Below are 24,125 nucleotides of genomic sequence, written 5' to 3' on the forward strand. Positions count from 1 at the left end.
CTTAGTGAACTGTTTATGTTTTTAAAGACACTCTGTAACTTTCCTGGTGGAGGGTGTGTCACCTGCTCTTCTCCATGGAGACGTTTTTGTTTTGGGATGTTCCACAGTATGGCATTAAACACATGTCAATGTTCTGTTGTACTGGTCAAAAACACTGTAAATATGTTTGATGACGGACCTGACGCGTCTCCATGGAGATGGTGCTATGTTCCACCATATGGCATTAAACTTACAGTTGCCGGGGGCAACAGTGTTTCTGATGTGAAGGTTTGTAGTTTGAATCCTGCATCACAGATCCACTGACCCTCTGGTGTGTGAATGTGTGTGTGTGTGTTACATTTTACCATGTCTCTATCTCCATGGAGACGAGCAGAAAAATGACACAGTGCACCTTTACGTTGAGGCAGAGTTTGTTGACATTTTAAACATGTTGCAGGTGCGACTCCTGATTGAGCTGCTGGGGCCTGTGCTTCTGTTTATGGGACTCGTTTGGCTCCGAAAAGTGAATCCTCTTTATCGACAGCACGAGTGTAAGTGTCCCCCACAGGACAAGAGTGTCCCCCACAGGACAAGAGTGTCCCCCACAGGACAAGAGTGTCCCCCACAGGACAAGAGTGTCCCCCACAGGACAAGAGTGTCCCCCACAGGACAAGAGTGTCCCCCCTGTGCTTTTGTTTAGCTATCACCTTTGTTTAGCTAGCACATTGTTTAGCTAGCACATTGTTTAGCTAGCACATTGTTTAGCTAGCACATTGTTTAGCTAGCACATTGTTTAGCTAGCACATTGTTTAGCTAGCACTGATAGCATGTCCTGTGTGTCCTGTGCTTCAGGCCACTTCCCAAACAAAGCCATGCCGTCGTCCGGAGTCCTGCCGTGGATCCAGGGAATCTTCTGTAACACCAACAACCCGTGTTTCCAGACTCCGACCCGCGGAGAGTCGCCCGGCCTCGTGTCCAACTACAACGACTCCATGTGAGCGCCCCCTTGTGCCCGTTTAGTCTTGTTTAGTCTTGAAAATGTGAATATTCTTCATGTTGATGTGTTTCTTGTGTGCGCTGTGGCTCGTGTTTACACTGGGGACGTTTACTGGACCATGGGCTTTTGCATCTTTAGTATTTTTACATTTCAGACTCTGCAGAGTTTGTGGCTCTAAACATGGTTCTGTTGTTTGTCTGTTTCTGCAGCGTAGGATGGAACGATATAAAAATTTAGACTCATGAGACCAAAATAATCGTGATATTATCACAATATTATTAAACCACAACACCAGGACCTCGTAGAGAAAGATTAATTCATGGTTGTTTTAAAACACATATGTCAAACTCAAGGCCCGGGGGCCAAATGTGGCCCTCCACATCATTTCATGTGGCCCTCAACAGGGTAAACTCAAAGGTATGATGGTCTTAAAATGTAACTTTATCAGGAGATAAGCAGTTACACAGCCACATTTTTACATCTAGGCAAACTTGAACAAGTAATAAATACAGAAACAGTTAATTAACAAGGTAAAAAAGTAGTTTGATTTATTTTACATCCGGCCCTTTGAAGGCAACTATTTTGCTAATGTGGCCCCCGGTGAAAATATGTTTGACGCCCCCGCTCTACATCTTTGATGTGACATCTCAAAGAGCCAAAGCCTGTAAAGCCTCAGAGTTTAAGTGTCACTGCGTTAGTTTATTTCAGTTATAGAGAAAAGACACTCAAACACTCAGCTGTTCAGAAGCAGAAGAGAACTTTTACAAATATCTGATAAACTAACTATAAGCTAATATTAGATTAACAAACACAAACAGCAATGGAAACAAAGACTGAAACCAGGGAAACGACTGAGGGACCCCGAGAACAAGGGGCCAACACCCCAGAAGAAATGGTCCAGTTGAGAGACGTCACTGAAAAATATGAACTTGAAATTGAGCGAAAAAGGAGCGAAGTATCAGACTCTGAAGTGAGGAGAAATATTCAGAGGGAGGAGCCGACACGTTTGGAAATGAAAAAAACTATTCGCACTGGTCATGTCAGACAAATTAGACAACGTTTTGAAAAGAAGCAGTCAGACCAAAGAAACTCGTCCAGTCTAAATGAAAAACTCAAACTGTACAAAATCAAAGAAATAGAGTTTGAGGAGGACAGAGAAAAGTGGAGGCAGGAAAAGAAAGATTTGGAAACTAGACTGCAGCTCAGTGAAAGTCAGGTGAGCCAGATACATGGAGATGTTCAAAAGGAAAGGGCAGAAAATGATTTTTTGAGACACACAATCGAAGATGAAAGGCAAGAAAAAGAAGATGCTCGAGAAAAATGTCAACATTTAGTTAAATGTGTTCATGACAAAGAGGTGGAGTTCAACACTGAGATTAGAAACTTTAAAGAGCAGCTCGGACTAGAGCAGCAAAAGGTGGCTCAGAAAGAGAACGAACTTCAGGAAACACGAGCAAAACTTCAGGAAACACAAGCAGAACTTCAGGAGCAATCGCTGAGACACGACAACGCCATGAAGGCAGAAAAGGAGGAGATGAGATCTGTCAAAGAGGCGATGGAGGGGCAAGTAGAGATGGGTCAAATTATGGGGCACAAAATAACAGATTTGGAAACAGAATGTTCTGACCTTAAACAAATAGTTCAAACCTTGGAGGAAACGTTGGCCCAGAGAGTCAAGGTTTTGGAGGAAACAGAGATAGAAAATGAAACCAAGGACAAAACGATTAGCAATCTGCAGAAAGAACAGGCAGAACTTAAACTTAAACGTAAAGAAACCATCATGAAGTGGCTCAACAAGCAAAATCTGCTTCCTTGCTCCAAGAAATGCAAGAACAGATAACGTCTTTGCAGAACCAAAATTCAGATTTGAGAACAGCCATTGCACATTTAGAGGACGAACTGGTGCAAAAGGAAACTGCTCAAGACGCTGGACTTAAAGAGTCAAATCAAAATGTGCCAAATCCAGAGCGAACATCAGGAACAGAGAAGAACCAAGAGGATCGGAAAAACAGGCCACGGACAGGGATATTCAGCAGGATCTTTGGGAGATTCAGACGCCGCTAAGGTGATCTGACTGGGCAGTTTAGCTGTTGTGTGAATGTGTGAGTGTGTGTGTGTGTGAGGGTGTGTGTGTGTGGGGGTGTGTGTGTGTGTGGGGGGGTGTGTATGTGTGTGTGTGGGGGGGAGTAATGGCTGAGGCCATTGGTGCAGATTGGGAGGCACTTCTCCCCCCCAATCTGCACCAATGGCAGATTGGGGAGGATGCCGATTGACATCGGCATCAGGGCAGCTGTGGCTCCTGTGTGTGTGTGTGTGTGTGTGTGTGTGGGGGGGGGGGGGGGTCAGTGTGTGTGTGTGTAGAATTAGACACTAATTGTGCATAAAAACAGCAGCATGGACTTTCCAAGAGTTCGTGAGGCTGTTTGGGACTTTGGTGATGGACCCAGAAAAGTTACATAATACACCTTTAAAACCAGCCATGAAATTGTAAATGAGCAGAAGAAGAAGAAGCTTAAAGCCGCAAGCGGCATCGAACGGCCCTCGCGGGCCGTGCCTCGCACTCGGCCGACCCGGCACTCCCTGTGGGTGGCGCTGACGCACCACTTGCCTCTGTTTTAGTGCGGCTTTGGGCTGCACTTGTCACCATTGACTCAATGTTGACGCTGACATGCTAGCAACAACAAGTATGGATGTCCTATGCCTACGGCGTGGGTTGCTAGGACACAGGAGTCTGTGTTTCGTGAAGACAGACGTGTGCTTGGCCCGTGCACTCATCGTTGCAGAAGCAGTAGGCCCTACGCCCTGTGTGGGCTCGAGCCTAAAGAAGAAGAAGCGGTGACACTTTATGATAACGACATTTGTCTTAACAGAGCAGAGGAACTGATATTTGATCCTGGATGATTCAGACGTAGTAACGGCTCAATGAAGAGTCAGGGTCATGGCTTTAATTAAGTCTTTACTCAGTTTGAAACATTCTTTAAAAACTATTTGTTCAATAAACATAAAAACGTGCAAATTAAAAATGTAAATGATGTTTTTTGTGGTGTTGTTTTCTTCATAATGTCCAGTGTTTGTGTTATTGTTAAATGAAACATTTTGGTTTGGTTAAATTTATTTCAAACATCAAGACAAAGATAAAAAATCACATGTTCATTTGTCCAACAGTATCTTCATATCAGATCAGAAATTGCCGCTGTCACATTGGAGATAAATGTTTTGGTCCCATTTTCTCTCTGCAGGGGGCGCCGCTGCAGAGACATTTTCAAACATATAAGTTTAATTCACATCATTATGTCCAGTTCATCAAAATCAAAAACACTGTTATGGGTCTGTTTAAATCGGACGATGTTTGTTTTGGATTTTTATGTTTTCAAAATGGCCGCTTTGTTAAGAGCTCGTCATGACCTCTGACCCTGACACTTATGGTCTATAGGACTGTCGTCTGTGTAGGACTGTGTAAAACTTGTACATTATAAAGGCTAATTCAGTGTGTTTTTATCATGCGCTGTTAGCATGCTAGTTATCGTTACTGTGGCTGCAGCACTTCTCTCCGACCTCTGGAAGATGTAAAAAGAGAAGCAGAACATAGGAACATAGGAACTTTTAGAATTATGTTTTCACTGCAGCAAACACTTTATTTTGAGCTAGTTTTTCATGTGAACTTTCTGGGCGCTAACGCTAAACCTCAGACTACACAAGCTTAAATACAACAGAACATGTCTTGGCTGACCAGGCTATAACACCAGAGCCAAAACTCAAACTTTGTTCATTTACCAGAAGCTTAAAAACGCCTCACGTTGCTTTTTGTCCATGTAAAGAAATCCCAGAACATCAGTCCTGTTTGGTACAATATGGACGACACAGACGCATTTATCTTTAAACAAACTAATCACAGCGTGGTCTTCTCTGGGGCGTGCTTATGAAGTGGAATCAAGTAAATATTTAAAAACATCATTGGACCGCACTCGAGACGACGTCCACCAAACGACAAAAAGATTGATATAAATGACCCGAGCTGCCGGAACTAAACGTCCCCACGTCTGAGGCCATTACACCGACTTTAAACATCTTTGCTTCGACCTCATTTGTTTTGCTTGTGTCTTTGAACGGAAAAAAAAACAACAAAATGGACGACTTCTCCTTCGGGAAATAAAGGCAGGTTTTGTTGCTAACGCCTGTGTCCGGTTGGCTCTGCCGCGGTGTTATTGATTATAAAGGGCGGAGTAAAGACAGAACAGGCGGAGGTCAGGCCTGAGTCTCCAGCCTCTAAGACAAGTCTGACGGACAGATGGAGCTTTATTGACGATCTTGTGTTTTACAGATAAATATTGACAACCTGGAATTATGAAATATATCTGTGTCGTTAGAGGCGATTCACGCGAGGATAAGACTCGAGAGCCGTACGGTCCTATTGATGAGACGGGAGCCGATCTCGCTGAGTGGACACGGGACGGATGGAGTTTGATCGTTTTGGACGTGTAAGAACATGGAGCAGGGCTGACGTTCTGGACGGGTCATGGGTCGATGTCGTAGTGGGACAGGTCCGATGTTCTGGATGCACATGTGTCAAACTCAAGGCCCGCGAGCCAAATGTGGCCCTCCACATCATTTTCTGTGGCCCTCGACAGGGTCAATTAAAAGGTTTGATGGTCTTAAAATCTCAATTTATCAGAGACACACAGTTACAGTCATATTTTTACATCTAGGCAAATGTTAGATTTATTTTACATTTGGCCCTTTGAGAGCGGCCATTTTGCTGATGTGGCCCTCGGTGAAAATGTGTTTGACACTCCTGTTTTAAAACATGCGCCGCTGTTAGCAAACTGCACTCAGCTGTGCAAAATGCTGTTCAGCCTAACCCATCAACTTGATGGTCTTGTTTTTCAAATCCAGAATAATTCCACACATCAGACTTCACCTTGTATTGAAACCAGAAACCTGAGGCAGTCTGACGCTGTAAAGGCGATTATAATCATATGCAATGATCACGATTATTAAAAAATGCCACGAACGATTAATTGTGGACCTTTTTTTATCGCGATTAATGATATTATCATATATCGTCCCATCCCTACTGCAGAGTTTACATCTCTAAACGTGGCTGTGTTTGTTTTATCCTGTTGTTTTGTTTCAGTCTGGCTCGGTGGTACTCGGACGCTCAGGACCTGCTGCTCTCGGACCCAGACGTGCAGCAGCTCGGACAAATGTGGACGGAGCTGAACGCCATGAGCCACTTCATCGAGACTCTGCGCACACATCCAGAGCAGGTCAAAGGTCAGGAGTTTATTTAAACAATGACTTTCAAACAGATGTGCCCAGTGTTTGTAAAAGTTATGTGGATGTTTTATTAAACTGTTAAAATCTTACACAATTCAGGGTTTATTTGTACAGCACGATTCACACATAAAGAATTAAAATAAATAAAAAATTCAGAAAATAAGAAAATATTCAATACACAATACAACAAATCAAAACATAAATAACCAAATTAACATTTAAAGATAATAATAATAATAATAATAATAATAATAATAATAATAATAATAATAATAATGATAATAATAATAATAATAATAATAATAATGTCTTACACTTGTAATGCTCTTCAAAGCCTCTACACTAGAGTCATTATTCATTCATTTCCACACTTGGTGATGTAAACTACTACTGTAGCCACAGCTGCCCTGGGGCAGACTGACGGGAGCGAGGCTGCCAATCTGCGCCATCGGCCCCTCCGACCACCACCATCATTCACACACACCACCCATAAAACCCTCTCAGTCACAGCAGAACCGTCTGAGTCTGGATTTAAACACTGTCAAAGCAGAAGTCTGAACGTGGGCTTCCTGTTTTGATAAAGTTATGTCATGTTGATCAAAACAGGGAGTGATCATGAGGCACTTCATCGACTCTGGCTCCAATTCACTTTCTATTGAAACTACTTTCTATTTAAAATGTTTGTATTAACCCTCTACATGATCCTGGGGTTTTTATTTCACTATTTGGTTGCTCTGATTCCACTGGAAGAATCAGACTTAATAAATCGTATTTTTACACAAAACAAACAAACAAACAAACAAGATTCTCAGAAACAAACACCTGCAGAGGTGTGTCTGTGTGTGTTTGTGTCTGTGTGTCGGGGTGTGTGTGTCTGTGTGTGTTTGTGTGTCTGTGTGGGGGTGTCCGTGTGTGTGTGTGTCTGTGTGTGTGTGTGTGTCTGTGTGTCGGGGTGTGTCCGTGTGTGTCTGTGTGTCGGGGTGTGTGTGTCTGTGTGTGTTTGTGTGTCTGTGTGGGGGTGTCCGTGTGTGTGTGTGTCTGTGTGTGTTTGTGTCTGTGTGTCGGGGTGTGTGTGTCTGTGTGTGTTTGTGTGTCTGTGTGTGTGTGTCTGTGTGTGTGTGTGTCTGTGTGTGTGTGTGTCTGTGTGTCGGGGTGTGTCCGTGTGTGTCTGTGTGTTGGTGTGTGTGTGGGGGTGTGTGTGTGCCCATGTGTGTGTGTTCAGTCTGATTACATCACCTGGTTTACACAGATCTCTCGTAGCTTAAGCTCCTTAGTCTCGTCACTGTTGTTTATTTAGCAGTAAAACAGTTCACACGCCTCGTCCTCCTCATGCTCCTCGTGCTCCTCCTCGTCCCCCTCCTCCTTATCCTTCTCCTTATCCTCCTCCTCGTTCTCCTGTGTTTCTCTGTTTTGCTGCATGTTACAGGACAAATCTCTAATATCATATAAACATATATATATCCTGGCCCCGCCCCTCTGTCACAGTTTAGACCCAGTGGGGCCCGAGTGTTTGCCCCAGTGGGGCCCGAGTGTTTGCCCCAGTGGGGCCCCAGTGTTTGCTCCTCTGGACTAACCTCACATTTAAACTTTACAGTCATTATTCTGTTTAATAAAGAGCTAAAAGTTTCTCTAAACAGTGTTGTTTTATATGTAATGTTACAATCTCTTATTATTATAGTTTATATATATTTTAGTGTTATATTCTGAAGTGTTGCTATAGTTTTTATATATTTTAGTGTTATATTCTGAAGTGTTGTTATAGTTTATATATATTTTAGTGTTATATTCTGAAGTGTTGCTATAGTTTTTATATATTTTAGTGTTATATTCTGAAGTGTTGTTATAGTTTTTATATATTTTAGTGACGCTCCTCCACAGTCTATAAAGTCTCATAAATCTGCAGCTCTTTCCTCTGACTTTCCGTTGTGTTTTTTTCTAGTTTCTTTTGTTTGGTGCTTTGTTGTTGCCGTTGGAAACAGAAACACTGTCATAGTTTTACTCAGGTCTGGATCTGGAGAAATGCCACAGAAGCACATTTCAGTGAAGTCCTGCTCAGACCTGCCAAAAGAAACTGACGTATTTAAAAAAAAAGAAAGACCTCAGACCTGGAGCAAGGACAATTTTACTGTTAATACAACAGATTCACCGTGTTAATGTCGTACACTGTGCTGCAGGTGGAGGTTAATGTCGTACACTGTGCTGCAGGTGGAGGTTAATGTCGTACACTGTTGCAGGTGGAGGTTAATGTCGTACACTGTGCTGCAGGTGGAGGTTAATGTCATACACTGTGCTGCAGGTGGAGGTTAATGTCGTACACTGTGCTGCAGGTGGAGGTTAATGTCGTACACTGTTGCAGGTGGAGGTTAATGTCGTACACTGTGCTGCAGGTGGAGGTTAATGTCGTACAGTGTGCTGCAGGTGGAGGTTAATGTCGTACACTGTTGCAGGTGGAGGTTAATGTCGTACATTGTTGCAGGTGGAGGTTAATGTCAAACACTGTGCTGCAGGTGGAGGTTAATGTCAAACACTGTGCTGCAGGTGGAGGTTAATGTCAAACACTGTGCTGCAGGTGGAGGTTAATGTCGTACACTGTTGCAGGTGGAGGTTAATGTCGTACACTGTTGCAGGTGGAGGTTAATGTCATACACTGTTGCAGGTGGAGGTTAATGTCGTACACTGTGCTGCAGGTGGAGGTTAATGTCATACACTGTTGCAGGTGGAGGTTAATGTCGTACACTGTGCTGCAGGTGGAGGTTAATGTCGTACACTGTGCTGCAGGTGGAGGTTAATGTCAAACACTGTGCTGCAGGTGGAGGTTAATGTCGTACACTGTTGCAGGTGGAGGTTAATGTCGTACACTGTGCTGCAGGTGGAGGTTAATGTCGTACACTGTGCTGCAGGTGGAGGTTAATGTCGTACACTGTTGCAGGTGGAGGTTAATGTCGTACATTGTTGCAGGTGGAGGTTAATGTCAAACACTGTGCTGCAGGTGGAGGTTAATGTCGTACACTGTGCTGCAGGTGGAGGTTAATGTCGTACACTGTGCTGCAGGTGGAGGTTAATGTCGTACACTGTTGCAGGTGGAGGTTAATGTCGTACATTGTTGCAGGTGGAGGTTAATGTCGTACACTGTTGCAGGTGGAGGTTAATGTCAAACACTGTGCTGCAGGTGGAGGTTAATGTCAAACACTGTGCTGCAGGTGGAGGTTAATGTCAAACACTGTGCTGCAGGTGGAGGTTAATGTCGTACACTGTTGCAGGTGGAGGTTAATGTCGTACACTGTTGCAGGTGGAGGTTAATGTCGTACACTGTTGCAGGTGGAGGTTAATGTCATACACTGTGCTGCAGGTGGAGGTTAATGTCAAACACTGTGCTGCAGGTGGAGGTTAATGTCGTACACTGTTGCAGGTGGAGGTTAATGTCGTACATTGTTGCAGGTGGAGGTTAATGTCGTACACTGTTGCAGGTGGAGGTTAATGTCATACACTGTGCTGCAGGTGGAGGTTAATGTCGTACACTGTGCTGCAGGTGGAGGTTAATGTCGTACACTGTTGCAGGTGGAGGTTAATGTCGTACACTGTGCTGCAGGTGGAGGTTAATGTCATACACTGTGCTGCAGGTGGAGGTTAATGACGTACACTGTGCTGCAGGTGGAGGTTAATGTCGTACACTGTTGCAGGTGGAGGTTAATGTCGTACACTGTGCTGCAGGTGGAGGTTAATGTCGTACACTGTTGCAGGTGGAGGTTAATGTCGTACATTGTTGCAGGTGGAGGTTAATGTCAAACACTGTGCTGCAGGTGGAGGTTAATGTCAAACACTGTGCTGCAGGTGGAGGTTAATGTCGTACACTGTTGCAGGTGGAGGTTAATGTCGTACACTGTTGCAGGTGGAGGTTAATGTCGTACACTGTGCTGCAGGTGGAGGTTAATGTCGTACACTGTGCTGCAGGTGGAGGTTAATGTCGTACACTGTTGCAGGTGGAGGTTAATGTCATACACTGTGCTGCAGGTGGAGGTTAATGTCAAACACTGTGCTGCAGGTGGAGGTTAATGTCGTACACTGTGCTGCAGGTGGAGGTTAATGTCGTACACTGTTGCAGGTGGAGGTTAATGTCGTACACTGTTGCAGGTGGAGGTTAATGTCGTACACTGTTGCAGGTGGAGGTTAATGTCGTACACTGTTGCAGGTGGAGGTTAATGTCGTACACTGTGCTGCAGGTGGAGGTTAATGTCATACACTGTGTTGCAGGTGGAGGTTAATGTCAAACACTGTGCTGCAGGTGGAGGTTAATGTCATACACTGTGCTGCAGGTGGAGGTTAATGTTATACACTGTTGCAGGTGGAGGTTAATGTCGTACATTGTTGCAGGTGGAGGTTAATGTCAAACACTGTGCTGCAGGTGGAGGTTAATGTCAAACACTGTGCTGCAGGTGGAGGTTAATGTCGTACACTGTTGCAGGTGGAGGTTAATGTCGTACACTGTTGCAGGTGGAGGTTAATGTCGTACACTGTGCTGCAGGTGGAGGTTAATGTCATACACTGTTGCAGGTGGAGGTTAATGTCGTACACTGTGCTGCAGGTGGAGGTTAATGTCGTACACTGTTGCAGGTGGAGGTTAATGTCATACACTGTGCTGCAGGTGGAGGTTAATGTCAAACACTGTGCTGCAGGTGGAGGTTAATGTCGTACACTGTGCTGCAGGTGGAGGTTAATGTCGTACACTGTTGCAGGTGGAGGTTAATGTCGTACACTGTTGCAGGTGGAGGTTAATGTCGTACACTGTTGCAGGTGGAGGTTAATGTCGTACACTGTTGCAGGTGGAGGTTAATGTCGTACACTGTGCTGCAGGTGGAGGTTAATGTCATACACTGTGTTGCAGGTGGAGGTTAATGTCAAACACTGTGCTGCAGGTGGAGGTTAATGTCATACACTGTGCTGCAGGTGGAGGTTAATGTTATACACTGTTGCAGGTGGAGGTTAATGTCAAACACTGTGCTGCAGGTGGAGGTTAATGTCATACACTGTGCTGCAGGTGGAGGTTAATGTTATACACTGTTGCAGGTGGAGGTTAATGTCATACACTGTTGCAGGTGGAGGTTAATGTCATACACTGTGCTGCAGGTGGAGGTTAATGTCATACACTGTGCTGCAGGTGGAGGTTAATGTTATACACTGTTGCAGGTGGAGGTTAATGTCAAACACTGTGCTGCAGGTGGAGGTTAATGTCATACACTGTGCTGCAGGTGGAGGTTAATGTTATACACTGTTGCAGGTGGAGGTTAATGTTATACACTGTTGCAGGTGGAGGTTAATGTTATACACTGTTGCAGGTGGAGGTTAATGTCGTACACTGTGCTGCAGGTGGAGGTTAATGTCGTACACTGTTGCAGGTGGAGGTTAATGTCGTACACTGTTGCAGGTGGAGGTTAATGTCGTACACTGTTGCAGGTGGAGGTTAATGTCGTACACTGTGCTGCAGGTGGAGGTTAATGTCATACACTGTGCTGCAGGTGGAGGTTAATGTTATACACTGTGCTGCAGGTGGAGGTTAATGTTATACACTGTTGCAGGTGGAGGTTAATGTCAAACACTGTGCTGCAGGTGGAGGTTAATGTTATACACTGTTGCAGGTGGAGGTTAATGTCAAACACTGTGCTGCAGGTGGAGGTTAATGTCATACACTGTGCTGCAGGTGGAGGTTAATGTTATACACTGTTGCAGGTGGAGGTTAATGTTATACACTGTTGCAGGTGGAGGTTAATGTCGTACACTGTTGCAGGTGGAGGTTAATGTCGTACACTGTTGCAGGTGGAGGTTAATGTCGTACACTGTGCTGCAGGTGGAGGTTAATGTCATACACTGTTGCAGGTGGAGGTTAATGTCATACACTGTTGCAGGTGGAGGTTAATGTCATACACTGTTGCAGGTGGAGGTTAATGTCGTACACTGTTGCAGGTGGAGGTTAATGTCGTACACTGTTGCAGGTGGAGGTTAATGTCGTACACTGTTGCAGGTGGAGGTTAATGTCGTACACTGTTGCAGGTGGAGGTTAATGTCGTACACTGTTGCAGGTGGAGGTTAATGTCGTACACTGTTGCAGGTGGAGGTTAATGTCATACACTGTTGCAGGTGGAGGTTAATGTCATACACTGTTGCAGGTGGAGGTTAATGTCATACACTGTTGCAGGTGGAGGTTAATGTCGTACACTGTTGCAGGTGGAGGTTAATGTCGTACACTGTGCTGCAGGTGGAGGTTAATGTCATACACTGTTGCAGGTGGAGGTTAATGTCGTACACTGTTGCAGGTGGAGGTTAATGTCGTACACTGTTGCAGGTGGAGGTTAATGTCGTACACTGTTGCAGGTGGAGGTTAATGTCGTACACTGTTGCAGGTGGAGGTTAATGTCGTACACTGTTGCAGGTGGAGGTTAATGTCATACACTGTTGCAGGTGGAGGTTAATGTCGTACACTGTTGCAGGTGGAGGTTAATGTCGTACACTGTTGCAGGTGGAGGTTAATGTCGTACACTGTTGCAGGTGGAGGTTAATGTCGTACACTGTTGCAGGTGGAGGGCTGAAGGTGGAGAACATCCTCAAAGACGACGAGATGTTGACGTCATTTCTGTTGAGAGACATCCCTCTGACGCAGACTGTGGTGACCCACCTGGTCACTGCGGAGATAAGACCCGAGCAGGTACTCCCAGAGAACAGGTACTCCCAGAGAACAGGTACTCTCAGAGAACAGGTACTCTCAGAGAACAGGTACTCTCAGAGAACAGGTACTTTCAGAGAACAGGTACTTTCAGAGAACAGGTACTCCCAGAGAACAGGTACTCCCAGAGAACAGGTACTCCCAGAGAACAGGTACTCCCAGAGAACAGGTATTCTCACAGAACCCATTCACAAAAAGAGCTCTTTACACACAGACATGTTCTCTGTGTTCAGACTGATAGGTGCAGGTGTAATATACAGGTGTAATGTACAGGTGTAATGTACAGGTGTAATGTACAGGTGTAATATACAGGTGTAATGTACAGGTGTAATGTACAGGTGTAATGTACAGGTGTAATGTACAGGTGTAATATACAGGTGTAATATACAGGTGTAATGTACAGGTGTAATGTACAGGTGTAATATACAGGTGTAATATACAGGTGTAATATACAGGTGTAATGTACAGGTGTAATGTACAGGTGTAATATACAGGTGTAATATACAGGTGTAATATACAGGTGTAATGTACAGGTGTAATGTACAGGTGTAATATACAGGTCTAATGTACAAGTGTAATGTTGCTTATAGAAAACATCTGTACTGGGGTCAGATGCATTTAGATCAGTGGTAAAAACTGAGAGCAGGACGTTTGCATTTAAACCGTCTTAGACCTTCACACCTTCACGTTGCAGTTTGCCTCTGGAGTTCCTGATCTCCATTTGAAGGACATTGCCTGCAGTTTGAACCTTTTGGAGCGATTTCTCGTGTTTTCGAGTCGCAGAGGTCTCCACGCCGTCCGCAACGCCATGTGCATCCTGACGCCACAGAGACTCCAGATCATCGAGGACAAGTTCTACGCCAATGTAGACTTCTTCAAGGTTTTCAAACTGGTCAGTGCCTCTGTTTTTATAAATAAACTTTTCAGTTCTTTCTTTCTCGTACTTGTATGTAACGTGTGTGATACATGTGTACATCATGTGGAGCAGGTCATGGTTCAGATGTTCAGTATTTTGTCGTCTTTGAGGTCTCCACCCTAAACTCCTAAACTCCACATTATCCCAGTCGTTCCCGGTGTATCTTTCCCACAAACTCCAGAGTGAGGAAGTCCAGAGGAAGGATGGCTTTTCCTGGTCGGCGCTCCTTCACCTCACGCTGCTTCCTGAACCTTTGGCCCATTGTGTTTGGTGAATGGGAGACGCCGGAGTGAAGCTCGTCAGGAGAAAGACTCACTCAGCAGAAAGAACTTTCCGCTGTTGTGACAAACAAAATGAGACATGAATGGAGCGATGGAGTCACTTCCTCTGAGCGAACAAACACGACAAACACAACGGACACAACGGACACGACAAACACGACAAACACGCTCTGGTACAGTCAGATAATTAGACGAGACGCCCGTGTTAGACGTCGTGGGGCTCGTTCTGTTTGAGCTCGTCTGATCTGCTCAGGTTTATACAGATTTATATGAACCAAAAGTTTTACTCAGGTGATTTTGTGGAGATGTGTCTGTCTGGAAATGAGGTCAGACTTTTATCCTGAAAATCCTGTTGAGCAAAGAGAACACTTAGATTCACAGAAAAGAACTCACCAAGGAAAATAAACTCCAAAATGGATTCGATTCCTGGTTGAACTTATAATTTGAAAATCTTATAAAACAAACTGTGACCGTGCACTTTAACCATAGACCTCCATACAGTATTCACTGTTCTAAATGTTCTAACTATTCTACGTCTTTTTCTACAGTGACTTTAAAATCTCTAATCTCTAAACTTAAAGTTATTGTGTCGGTTCTACCTCCACATTTCCACTCGACAAACTCCGCCTCCACGTTCACGCGCCGCTCGAAACACGTTCAGATAATTATGAGTTAGTTTTGAATTGTTAATCACTATGGCAACAGTCCTGACTTTTATTATTCTGAGGCCCATGGATTTGCTTCATGGCGACAGTGGCTCAGTCGGTAGAGTTCTGACCCAAAAAATCAGAATTTTTCCCATAATCAGTCCCGTGTTTATACTGTTCTATTGTATGTTCTACTGTATGTTCTACTGTATGTTCTATTGTATGTTCTACTGTATGTTCTACTGTATGTTCTACTGTATGTTCTACTGTATGTTCTATTGTATGTTCTATTGTATGTTCTATTGTATGTTCTGCCGTATGTTCTGTCGTATGTTCTATTACATGTTCTACTGTTTCACTGTGCCTTGTGTTTCAGCTTCCTCGTGTTCTGGACGGTCACTCGAGCGGTATCGATATTCGCCGGTGGGTGCGTGTCGTCTCTGGCGTCTCTGACAAACTGCGAGAGGTGAGTTTGAAGCGTCACGGCCTCGATCTAAAGTTCACCTCGGGTTATTTTTAGACGAGCAGGAAACAGTTGCTTCCTCTGGACAAAGCTTTACGCAAACGCAGACGAAGGGGCGTGTTTAGTGTGAGTTTAGTGTGTGTTTAGTGTGAGTTTAGTGTGTGTTTAGTGTGTGTTTAGTGTGAGTTTAGTGTGAGTTTAGTGTGTGTTTAGTGTGAGTTTAGTGTGTGTTTAGTGTGAGTTTAGTGTGTGTTTAGTGTGTGTTTAGTGTGTGTTTAGTGTGAGTTTAGTGTGAGTTTAGTGTGAGTTTAGTGTGTGTTTAGTGTGTGTTTAGTGTGAGTTTAGTGTGAGTTTAGTGTGTGTTTAGTGTGAGTTTAGTGTGAGTTTAGTGTGTGTTTAGTGTGAGTTTAGTGTGAGTTTAGTGTGTGTTTAGTGTGTGTTTAGTGTGTGTTTAGTGTGAGTTTAGTGTGTGTTTAGTGTGAGTTTAGTGTGAGTTTAGTGTGTGTTTAGTGTGAGTTTAGTGTGAGTTTAGTGTGTGTTTAGTGTGTGTTTAGTGTGTGTTTAGTGTGAGTTTAGTGTGTGTTTAGTGTGTGTTTAGTGCGTGTTTAGTGTGAGTTTAGTGTGTGTTTAGTGTGTGTTTAGTGTGTGTTTAGTGTGTGTTTAGTGTGTGTTTCGTGTGTGTGATTCTAAATCTGGAGCTTCAGCCTCATTCAAACAGATTCATCAACAAAATCAAATGTAAACACACCCCAGGCCCAGAATAAAACAGTAAAACTTCAGACATGTTTTCGATTAATCGTCCTGCAGTTTGTTTTGGGTAAGACACAAGTGTAAACTGAAGATCTATGAAAATGGAAGCTCAGTGTGAGGTCAAGGTCTTGAAATAGTTTAAGAAAAAGCTCAGACTCTTCCAGGAATTTTTACAGCAAAAGTAAATCTACAACTATAACGTCAAAATGATCACGTTACATCATGAATCAGACTGAAAACAAAAGTCTAAATCTTATTAAAAAGGAGGTATTCTGGGGGTCTTCTGCAAACTCGACCTTTTTCTCCCTGGTTATAACATTGTTCCTTCATCAAAAACGTGCCTGAGGTCGAGCGATGTCTTATTCAAACCCTCCTGACGGTTTGCAGTACGAGTCTGTTCAAGGCTCCGCCCACAGGTCTACGTCCCCACACTCCACACGTCACATACATGTACAAAAACATGAAAACAACACACTACAGCTTCACAAACCTGATGTGATGTGCAGTATGTGTGTGAATAATAATGAAGCTCCGAATGCACAAATGAGGAATAACTCTGACCTTCAAACTGTTGTTCAGTTTTTCACATTTTCAGTAAAAATCAGGCACAGAGCAGTTAGCTGTAAACAGACTAAAAATCACGTCCTGTCGTTTAAACGTGTCGCTCTGCAGTTTTCCCGCAGGAGGAGTTCCCAGGAGCTCGTGCAGGTCGTGGCTCCTCTGCTCCAGAGAGACGTGTCCTTCAGGGAGGTGGTGTCCGCCGCCTCCGCCCTGGTGTGTGGCTACAGCGAGGGAACCTTCTCCACCGTCACCTCCTACAACTGGTACGAAGACAACAACTATAAGGCCTTCCTCGGGATCAGCAGCCACCAGGGGGCGCACGACGACAACAGCACGAGTGAGTGGGCGGAGTCAGTGCCGGCAGGTTTTAAAGGTCCACTGTGGGACTTTTCTGGTGGAGAGGTTATTGCCCTGCATGTCCCGCAGCATGGCATTAATCTACCTTATATTTACTCAGAGGTTATTCAACAGGGTCGTGTCTCCACAGACATGACTTGTAACGCTGTCAAACTGTGGAGCATTCCAGAAAAAGCAATTACATGTCCACGGACACAGGTGACGCAGCCAGGCCGAGTTACAGGTCAGATCTGTGGACAGGTGGCCCCGTGTGGAGTAAGAATCGTCCATGTAAAAAGTTTACATTTAAACCAAAGAACGCAGCAACGAAGCTTTGTAAAGTACCCAGGATAAAACCAGACTAAAACCAGGTCTAAAACCAAAACTAAACCGGGTCTAGATCCCAGACCAAACAGACTAACACCTCCGTCCTTCCAGCTCCGCTCTGTAACGTCGTGATCCGAGAGCTGGAGTCGGACCCGACCTCCAGGATCGTGTGGAACCTGGTGAAGCCGATGGTGATGGGTCAGATCCTGTACGCTCCGGACTCCCCCGCGGTCAGAACCATCATCAAGAACGTGAGTAGAACATGGAACTGTTTAAGTAGAACATGGAACTGTTTAAGTAGAACATGGAACTGTTTAAGTAGAACATGGAACTGTTTCAGTAGAACATGGAACTGTTTCAGTAGAACATGGAACTGTTTAAATAGAACATGTAACTGTTTAAGTAGAACATGGAACTGTTTAAGTAGAACATGGAACTGTTTCAGTAGAACATGGAACTGTTTAATACCTCACATGTTTCAGTGGGATATTACCCATGAGGCTTCACCACATCAACACAAGGACTAAACCAGGACTAAACCAGGACTAAACCAGGACTAAACCAGGACTAAACCGGGACTAAACCAGGACTAAACCGGGACTAAACCAGGACTAAACCGGGACTAAACCAGGACTAAACCAGGACTGAACCAGGACTAAACCAGGACTAAACCAGGTCTAAACCAGGGCTAAACCATCTCTACATCAGAACTAAACTCAACACTCTGATCTGAAGGTTGGTGGTTCAAATCCCGCTCTCGACATAAACATCATTGATAGATCGTTCCCACAGATGAATACTGCCATTGTGTCCTTGGGCAAGACACTTAACATGTGTGTGAATGTGTGAATGTGTGTGTGTGTGTGTGTGCGTGTGTGGTTCTTGATCTAAACCGCTTTCAGTCCTACATGTCGCCTTTATTCTGTTTGTTTTATTTTCATTTTTAATCCGCCTTTTTGACGCCTTTTTTCAGATTTTATTTCAAATTATTATGGGGTCAAGGGTCAGTTTTCCCTGTCGATTACTTATGTACTTTACTAATAAATATCCAAAAGTGTGAGTGTGACGTCACCACAGCTTCAGCTCCAAATGAAGCTCATTGAGGCCAGAGCAGGTGTAGAGACCTCAAGCCAATCAGGAGCGAGGCTGCTGAAGGTAACGCCCCTTTCTGCTGTCAATCAAATCTGGTCTTTAAATATTCACTAAGTGTCCCCATCTGTGTTAAATATAATTCATCTATAGAATGAAACTATAACAAAATGGCTTCTGTTTTAATCGTCGTTTCACGTCCAAACGCAGACTCTGTTCTTATCTGCCGTCTGTTTATCCACTGAATCCTTCACTAAATGTTGTTGTTTTTCCTCGTCTCTTGGGAATGAGGAAGCTCGTGTGGGAACCTGCCTGAGGTTCTCTGTCCGGGCTGAATGCACGCCGCCCCCATTGTCGCCCGGGTCCCATTGTGCTCATTGTCACCCAGAATCAGACGCACACAAGAGGAAGGCGTTTAATTGGGTGTACTTTTAAGAGCCGTCATCCCCCACTGCAGAAAACGCCAAAAGAGCCGGCGGAGAACGCGGCTCAGGACAAACACTGTACCAACACAACAGCGAGCGTGTGCTGGCGTTACAATTAGCATGTTAAAGGTTTGTCACGTTAAAGTTTGAGCGTAAAAGCATAAAACCATTTAAATGGTAGAAAGTACTTGGAGTTTTAGAACATTTGTGGCTGCGCTAACAAATACTGGGTTTATAAAGCAGTGTCTTTTATTCATTTTCTATTAATTCAACAAAATGTGAGTTATTTTATAATTTGAGCCTCAAACAAAAGCTTCACATGAGCAAAGGTAAAACAGTTTCAGGTTTTTTTGTTCAAATATAATAACGAGAATGCGCTGGTTCATCTGATCACATCTAGACTTTACAATTAATACAATGTTTTTGTTTATTTAAATCGAGCTGAGCTGTTTGGATGATTATTTCAGTCTGTATAAAGAAGTGCACTAAGTCTTTATTTATTCTTTATTTGTCAGGGGCCATGTACAAACTCATTAATTGTACAAAAGAAAAAATGATTTGTACCAGATTTAGTGATTTTAGTGAGTGAGTTTCTTTCCCTCTGCAGGTTCTGTGCAGGTGAACACATTAAAACACACATTTCATCACAGTTACATCGTAAAAATAACAGTTCATCAGTGACATGAGCAGAAAAGTGAGACGTCACCACTGTGTTCATTTTTATATAAACAGTCTCTGCTCTGGACACACTTCAGGAGTTTGGACTCTTACCTCGTCCTCTCTGTAAATATGCAGAGTGTAATATTAAGGTCGCTCGTTATCGGGACAGGCCCACGGGAACGCCGCTCTGTGTGTGGGAATGTGTGTGTTTTCTTTGTAAATCCTGTTTTTAGGCGGTTTATTGTGGGAATGGTATGTAGCGGCTGATTAGACAGAGCGAGGCTGAGGACCTCACTTTGACAGAGACACAAGGTCAAAGTGATCGGTCCAATCAGTGTTTGACTCACATCCACAAACACAGAGGTTCTCAGAGCGAGACGAGGACCGACGGGACAAAATATAAAGATCCACAAACACAGAGGTCCTCAGAGCGAAACGAGGACCGACGGGACAAAATATAAAGATCCACAAACACAGAGGTCCTCAGAGCGAAACGAGGACCGACGGGACAAAATATAAAGATCCACAAACACAGAGGTCCTCAGAGCGAAACGAGGACCGCCGGGACAAAATATAAAGATCCACAAACACAGAGGTCCTCAGAGCGAGACGAGGACCAACAGGACAAAATATAAAGATCCACAAACACAGAGGTCCTCAGAGCGAGACGAGGACCGACGGGACAAAATATAAAGATCCACAAACACAGAGGTCCTCAGAGCGAAACGAGGACCGACGGGACAAAATATAAAGATCCACAAACACAGAGGTCCTCAGAGCGAGACGAGGACCGACGGGACAAAATATAAAGATCCACAAACACAGAGGTCCTCAGAGCGAGACGAGGACCAACAGGACAAAATATAAAGATCCACAAACACAGAGGTCCTCAGAGCGAGACGAGGACCGACGGGACAAAATATAAAGATCCACAAACACAGAGGTCCTCAGAGCGAGACGAGGACCAACAGGACAAAATATAAAGATCCACAAACACAGAGGTCCTCAGAGCGAAACGAGGACCGACGGGACAAAATATAAAGATCCAAAGAGCAAAGGCGGCGTTTGCATAAATAATATAACGTCAACAACAAACTATTATGTAAAGGAAGGTGCTAATCGCACTGTCGACATAAACATCACCTGTCGAGCGTCAGATCAGTCAATGATACACTGGTTGATGGTGCGATTCCAACTCCCACTGATAAATGCTGTTGTTGTTTCCTTGGACAAGACCCTTAACCCCCTCACCCCCAGTGTGTGTGTGCACTGATGTGTGTGAATGTGTGTGTGGTTCTTGATGTAAAGCACTTTGACCTTTGAAGCTGGAAAAGCTCTGAGCCTCATGTGATTCTTGGGTCAGTTTATTGGTTCATATTTCAGTCTTTGAGTTGTTAAATTTCCTGGAGGAGTTTTGAAATGTGCAAACAGGTCTTCATCGGTTTAATTAGATACTTATTTTTTTATACTTTAATTCAGTTGAAATCTCCTGGTTTGCACCTGGTTCACACTCTTGTGAGTCCTGATTAAGACTTAATTAAAGGTTTATTTCTGTCTGGATTAAACCTGGTTTAGTCTGGATTTCGTGTCTGTCGCTCTTTGACCTGGAAACACAAACAGTTCACAGGATGAACTCTTTTCTTTGGCAGCTCGGCTTATGAAATATACGACCGCTCAGACGTCTGGACATACAATATTTAGTGGAGTTATTTTTCTCTCTTTACTACATAACTCCATATATCTTATTTCATATTTCTGATGTCTTCTGTGTGTTTATAAAATGTAGAAAGTGGTAAAAAAAAACACTGAATGAGAGGGGGCGTGTCCAAACGTCCGACTGGTCGTGTATTTGATAAACTGGGTGGATGTAATAAACACAAATTCATTCACTGAATTCATGGATCTGTGGAAGATCTAAAAGTCACTGACATTAAAGCTGTTCTTTTCCTTCAGGCCAACTCCACGTTCGAGGAGCTGGAGCGACTCAGGACTCTGGGAAAGGCCTGGGACGAGGTGGCTCCACAAATATGGACCTTCTTCCAAGATGGAGTTCAGGTCAAGATGATCCGGGTACGACAAAAACAACACACACAACACAATACACACAACACACACAACAACACACACATCAGGGAGTTCAAGCTGCACTTTTAAGCAGAAGTTGAGATCGTGGCTTTTGGTTCATTTAAATGGGCCAAAATGTAAAATCAACTTCTTTACAGCAAGTCCCTGTAGAAATGATCTTTGTGAGGCGAGCTAATGCTAACGCTAACGCTAACACTAACCCAGACCCACGTCTGTTACACATTTTCTGTTGTTTTGTGGCCTCATAAAAGTCTGATCACATCGTTCTGTTCTGATCATATTTTTTGTAAAAGTTTCTAGTTTAACTCATTATCTTTGCACTTCTGTCACTTTTTCCATTTTCAACTATATTTTTGTTCATATTTGACCTGTTTTCAGAATTATTTTCAGACCAGAGTGTTTTTGTCAGTTTTTCCAGCGTTCATCTCCCTCACTTCCTGTCCGTGTCGGCTACTGTTTGACCTTTGACCTTTTGCTCTCTCTTTTGTTCATCGATGAAATTATCTTAAACTTGTCTCATCAGTTGATTTTTTTTTAAAGATCCCCTGTGTAACTTTTCTGTCTTGTTTAATCAGTTATAAGAGTTTTTTAATCACCTTAAACAGATTATGACTTTACCAAACTTCATCTGTGTCAGGTTTTATGTTATGTTAAATAGAATATTATTTAATATATTTTGTAGAGATGCATCAGTCAAACTTTTTCAGTTCCGATGCCGATACTTTGACTTGAATTATCTTTAATTATCTGCAGATACCAGATATGAATCGATACCTAGGGACAAAGGGGCTCTTATTTCCTTAAAACCACAGTCTGTTTATATAAATGGACATCGCTAACCTGCTAGCCACCACGCTCCAAACAGGAAGTGATCATGAGCGCACTTCCTGCTCCATCGACTCTGGCTCTAATTCACTTTCTGCGTATAATCTGTGTGACTCATTCTGGTCTTAAATGTTCGTATTAACCCTCTACATGATCCTGAGGTTTTTATTTCTTTATTGTGTCTGTAAATCAAGATCTGAACATTAATAACAGACAAATCAGGTCCTTCTTTCCCCGAGGTCGCTCTAGTATTGGTTCATCGCTGATGTTTTGTGCGTTTGTTCCAGGACGTCATCAGTAATCCTTCAGTGATGGATTTTATCGACAGGAGTTTTGAGAAGGCTCCGTTTTCCTCCAAACACATTCTGAACTTCCTGTACAACGGCCCAGCGGAGCAGAGGCCCCTGGGGGTCCCAAAGTTTGACTGGAGAGACCTTTTCCACCTGATCGATCGAGTGATTCAAAAGCTCAACCAGTACGGGGACGTAAGTATGACTCAGGTTTATATCTGACTTTTAATTTTGGTACTATTTATATATTTGGAATCCATCAGAAATGTCCTGTAAATGTTGTGCTAAAGGCTCAGGTAAAGGCTCAGACTGTTTATATAAATGCACGTGGCTAAACTGCCGCCGCGCTCCAAACAGGAAGTGATCATGGGCGCACTTCCTGCTCCTTCGACTCTTTTTACTCTTGTCCATATGAAGAGATGAGCCTGAATAACACTTTACAAACCCTTGTATGGACGATTACACAACGAGTATATTTTTATTTTAAATGAACTCAGCGTCTTTTTGTAAAGTTTTATTCAGAGCCGTCTTCATGATGTGCGGCTCATTTCTGTTATATTTAAGTTCCAACTTGGCCCCAGAACGATGCTCTGAGTCTTAATAAGGCGTGAACGATCTTTGTTTGGACATTTTAAGTGTCTTTTATCGTGTGGGACACAGAGGAATGTGGCCTATTTTTCTCCCAGCTCCTAAAATGCCAAGTTCAAGGACAGGCCTATTCACAAAATAATCCTCATCCTTAAGCGTTTCAATACGACGGTTGTGTAACTCCTGTGAGCTCCAAACAGCTCCGAATGTGACGAGAACTGAGCTGGAAATAAGAAATGTACTGTATGAAAGATGCAGGAGGGAAACTGCTCGAACTGCTCCTAATGTGACGCGAACAGAGCTGGAAAAATAAGAAATATATGCAACAGGACAACTGTCAGAAATACTGGTTTATATCATTTTTAATTAACACAAACTGACTCTTGCAGCTTTAATCCATGTTCTCACGCAGCTCCCTCCTCAAAATCAGACCTGGAGTTGTGTTTTGTTTCATTTATTATTGTCTGTAACATCTCCAAAGCTCAAAACGCTCTGTTCCACCTTGTGATGTCATCAAGTGGTAGTTTGTCATGTTAACTCCTCCTTTTACCTTTAGTTCAGTCGAGATAAGAGACAACTCCAGGACTGAAATGATCCAGATGATTCTATAAATGAAGGTGTGTGGAGTTTAAAAACACAGTGGAGCACTTCCTGTATCACCACATGATGACATCACAAGGTGGAACAGAGTGTTTTCAGTCTGAGATTAGAGTCATGTTTGCCTTTAAGTTGATGGGAAGAAAACCGTCTCATCCAAGTGGATAAGTTCATCTGAAGCTCGGGCCCCTCGCCTGCGTCGGCTGATGGGGACGAGAGGCCTGTGGCGCTGGGGGGACATGGCGGGGGCGGCGGGGCGGAGGGGGACATGGCGGGGGCGGGCGGGGCGGAGGGGAACATGGCGGGGGCGGGCGGGC

The 24,125-nt window shown here is 43.7% G+C and overlaps 1 protein-coding gene across 1 annotated transcript in view; it reads left to right on the plus strand.

Annotated features, from left to right (window-relative positions):
- Positions 1 to 427: 427 nt before the first annotated feature.
- The window catches only part of abca4a (ATP-binding cassette, sub-family A (ABC1), member 4a), a 51,209-nt gene continuing 27,511 nt past the window's right edge, over positions 428 to 24,125 (plus strand). The window contains exons 1-10 of the mRNA XM_033986220.2: positions 428 to 530; positions 832 to 973; positions 6,111 to 6,250; positions 12,823 to 12,950; positions 13,663 to 13,860; positions 15,189 to 15,278; positions 16,698 to 16,923; positions 17,361 to 17,500; positions 21,377 to 21,493; positions 22,621 to 22,818. Coding sequence (XP_033842111.2) covers positions 428 to 530; positions 832 to 973; positions 6,111 to 6,250; positions 12,823 to 12,950; positions 13,663 to 13,860; positions 15,189 to 15,278; positions 16,698 to 16,923; positions 17,361 to 17,500; positions 21,377 to 21,493; positions 22,621 to 22,818 — 1,482 coding nt within the window. The remainder of the gene's footprint in view (positions 531 to 831; positions 974 to 6,110; positions 6,251 to 12,822; positions 12,951 to 13,662; positions 13,861 to 15,188; positions 15,279 to 16,697; positions 16,924 to 17,360; positions 17,501 to 21,376; positions 21,494 to 22,620; positions 22,819 to 24,125) is intronic.

Source organism: Periophthalmus magnuspinnatus, chromosome 20 (assembly GCF_009829125.3).
Source record: "Periophthalmus magnuspinnatus isolate fPerMag1 chromosome 20, fPerMag1.2.pri, whole genome shotgun sequence".
NCBI classification, from domain to species: Eukaryota; Metazoa; Chordata; class Actinopteri; order Gobiiformes; family Gobiidae; genus Periophthalmus; species Periophthalmus magnuspinnatus.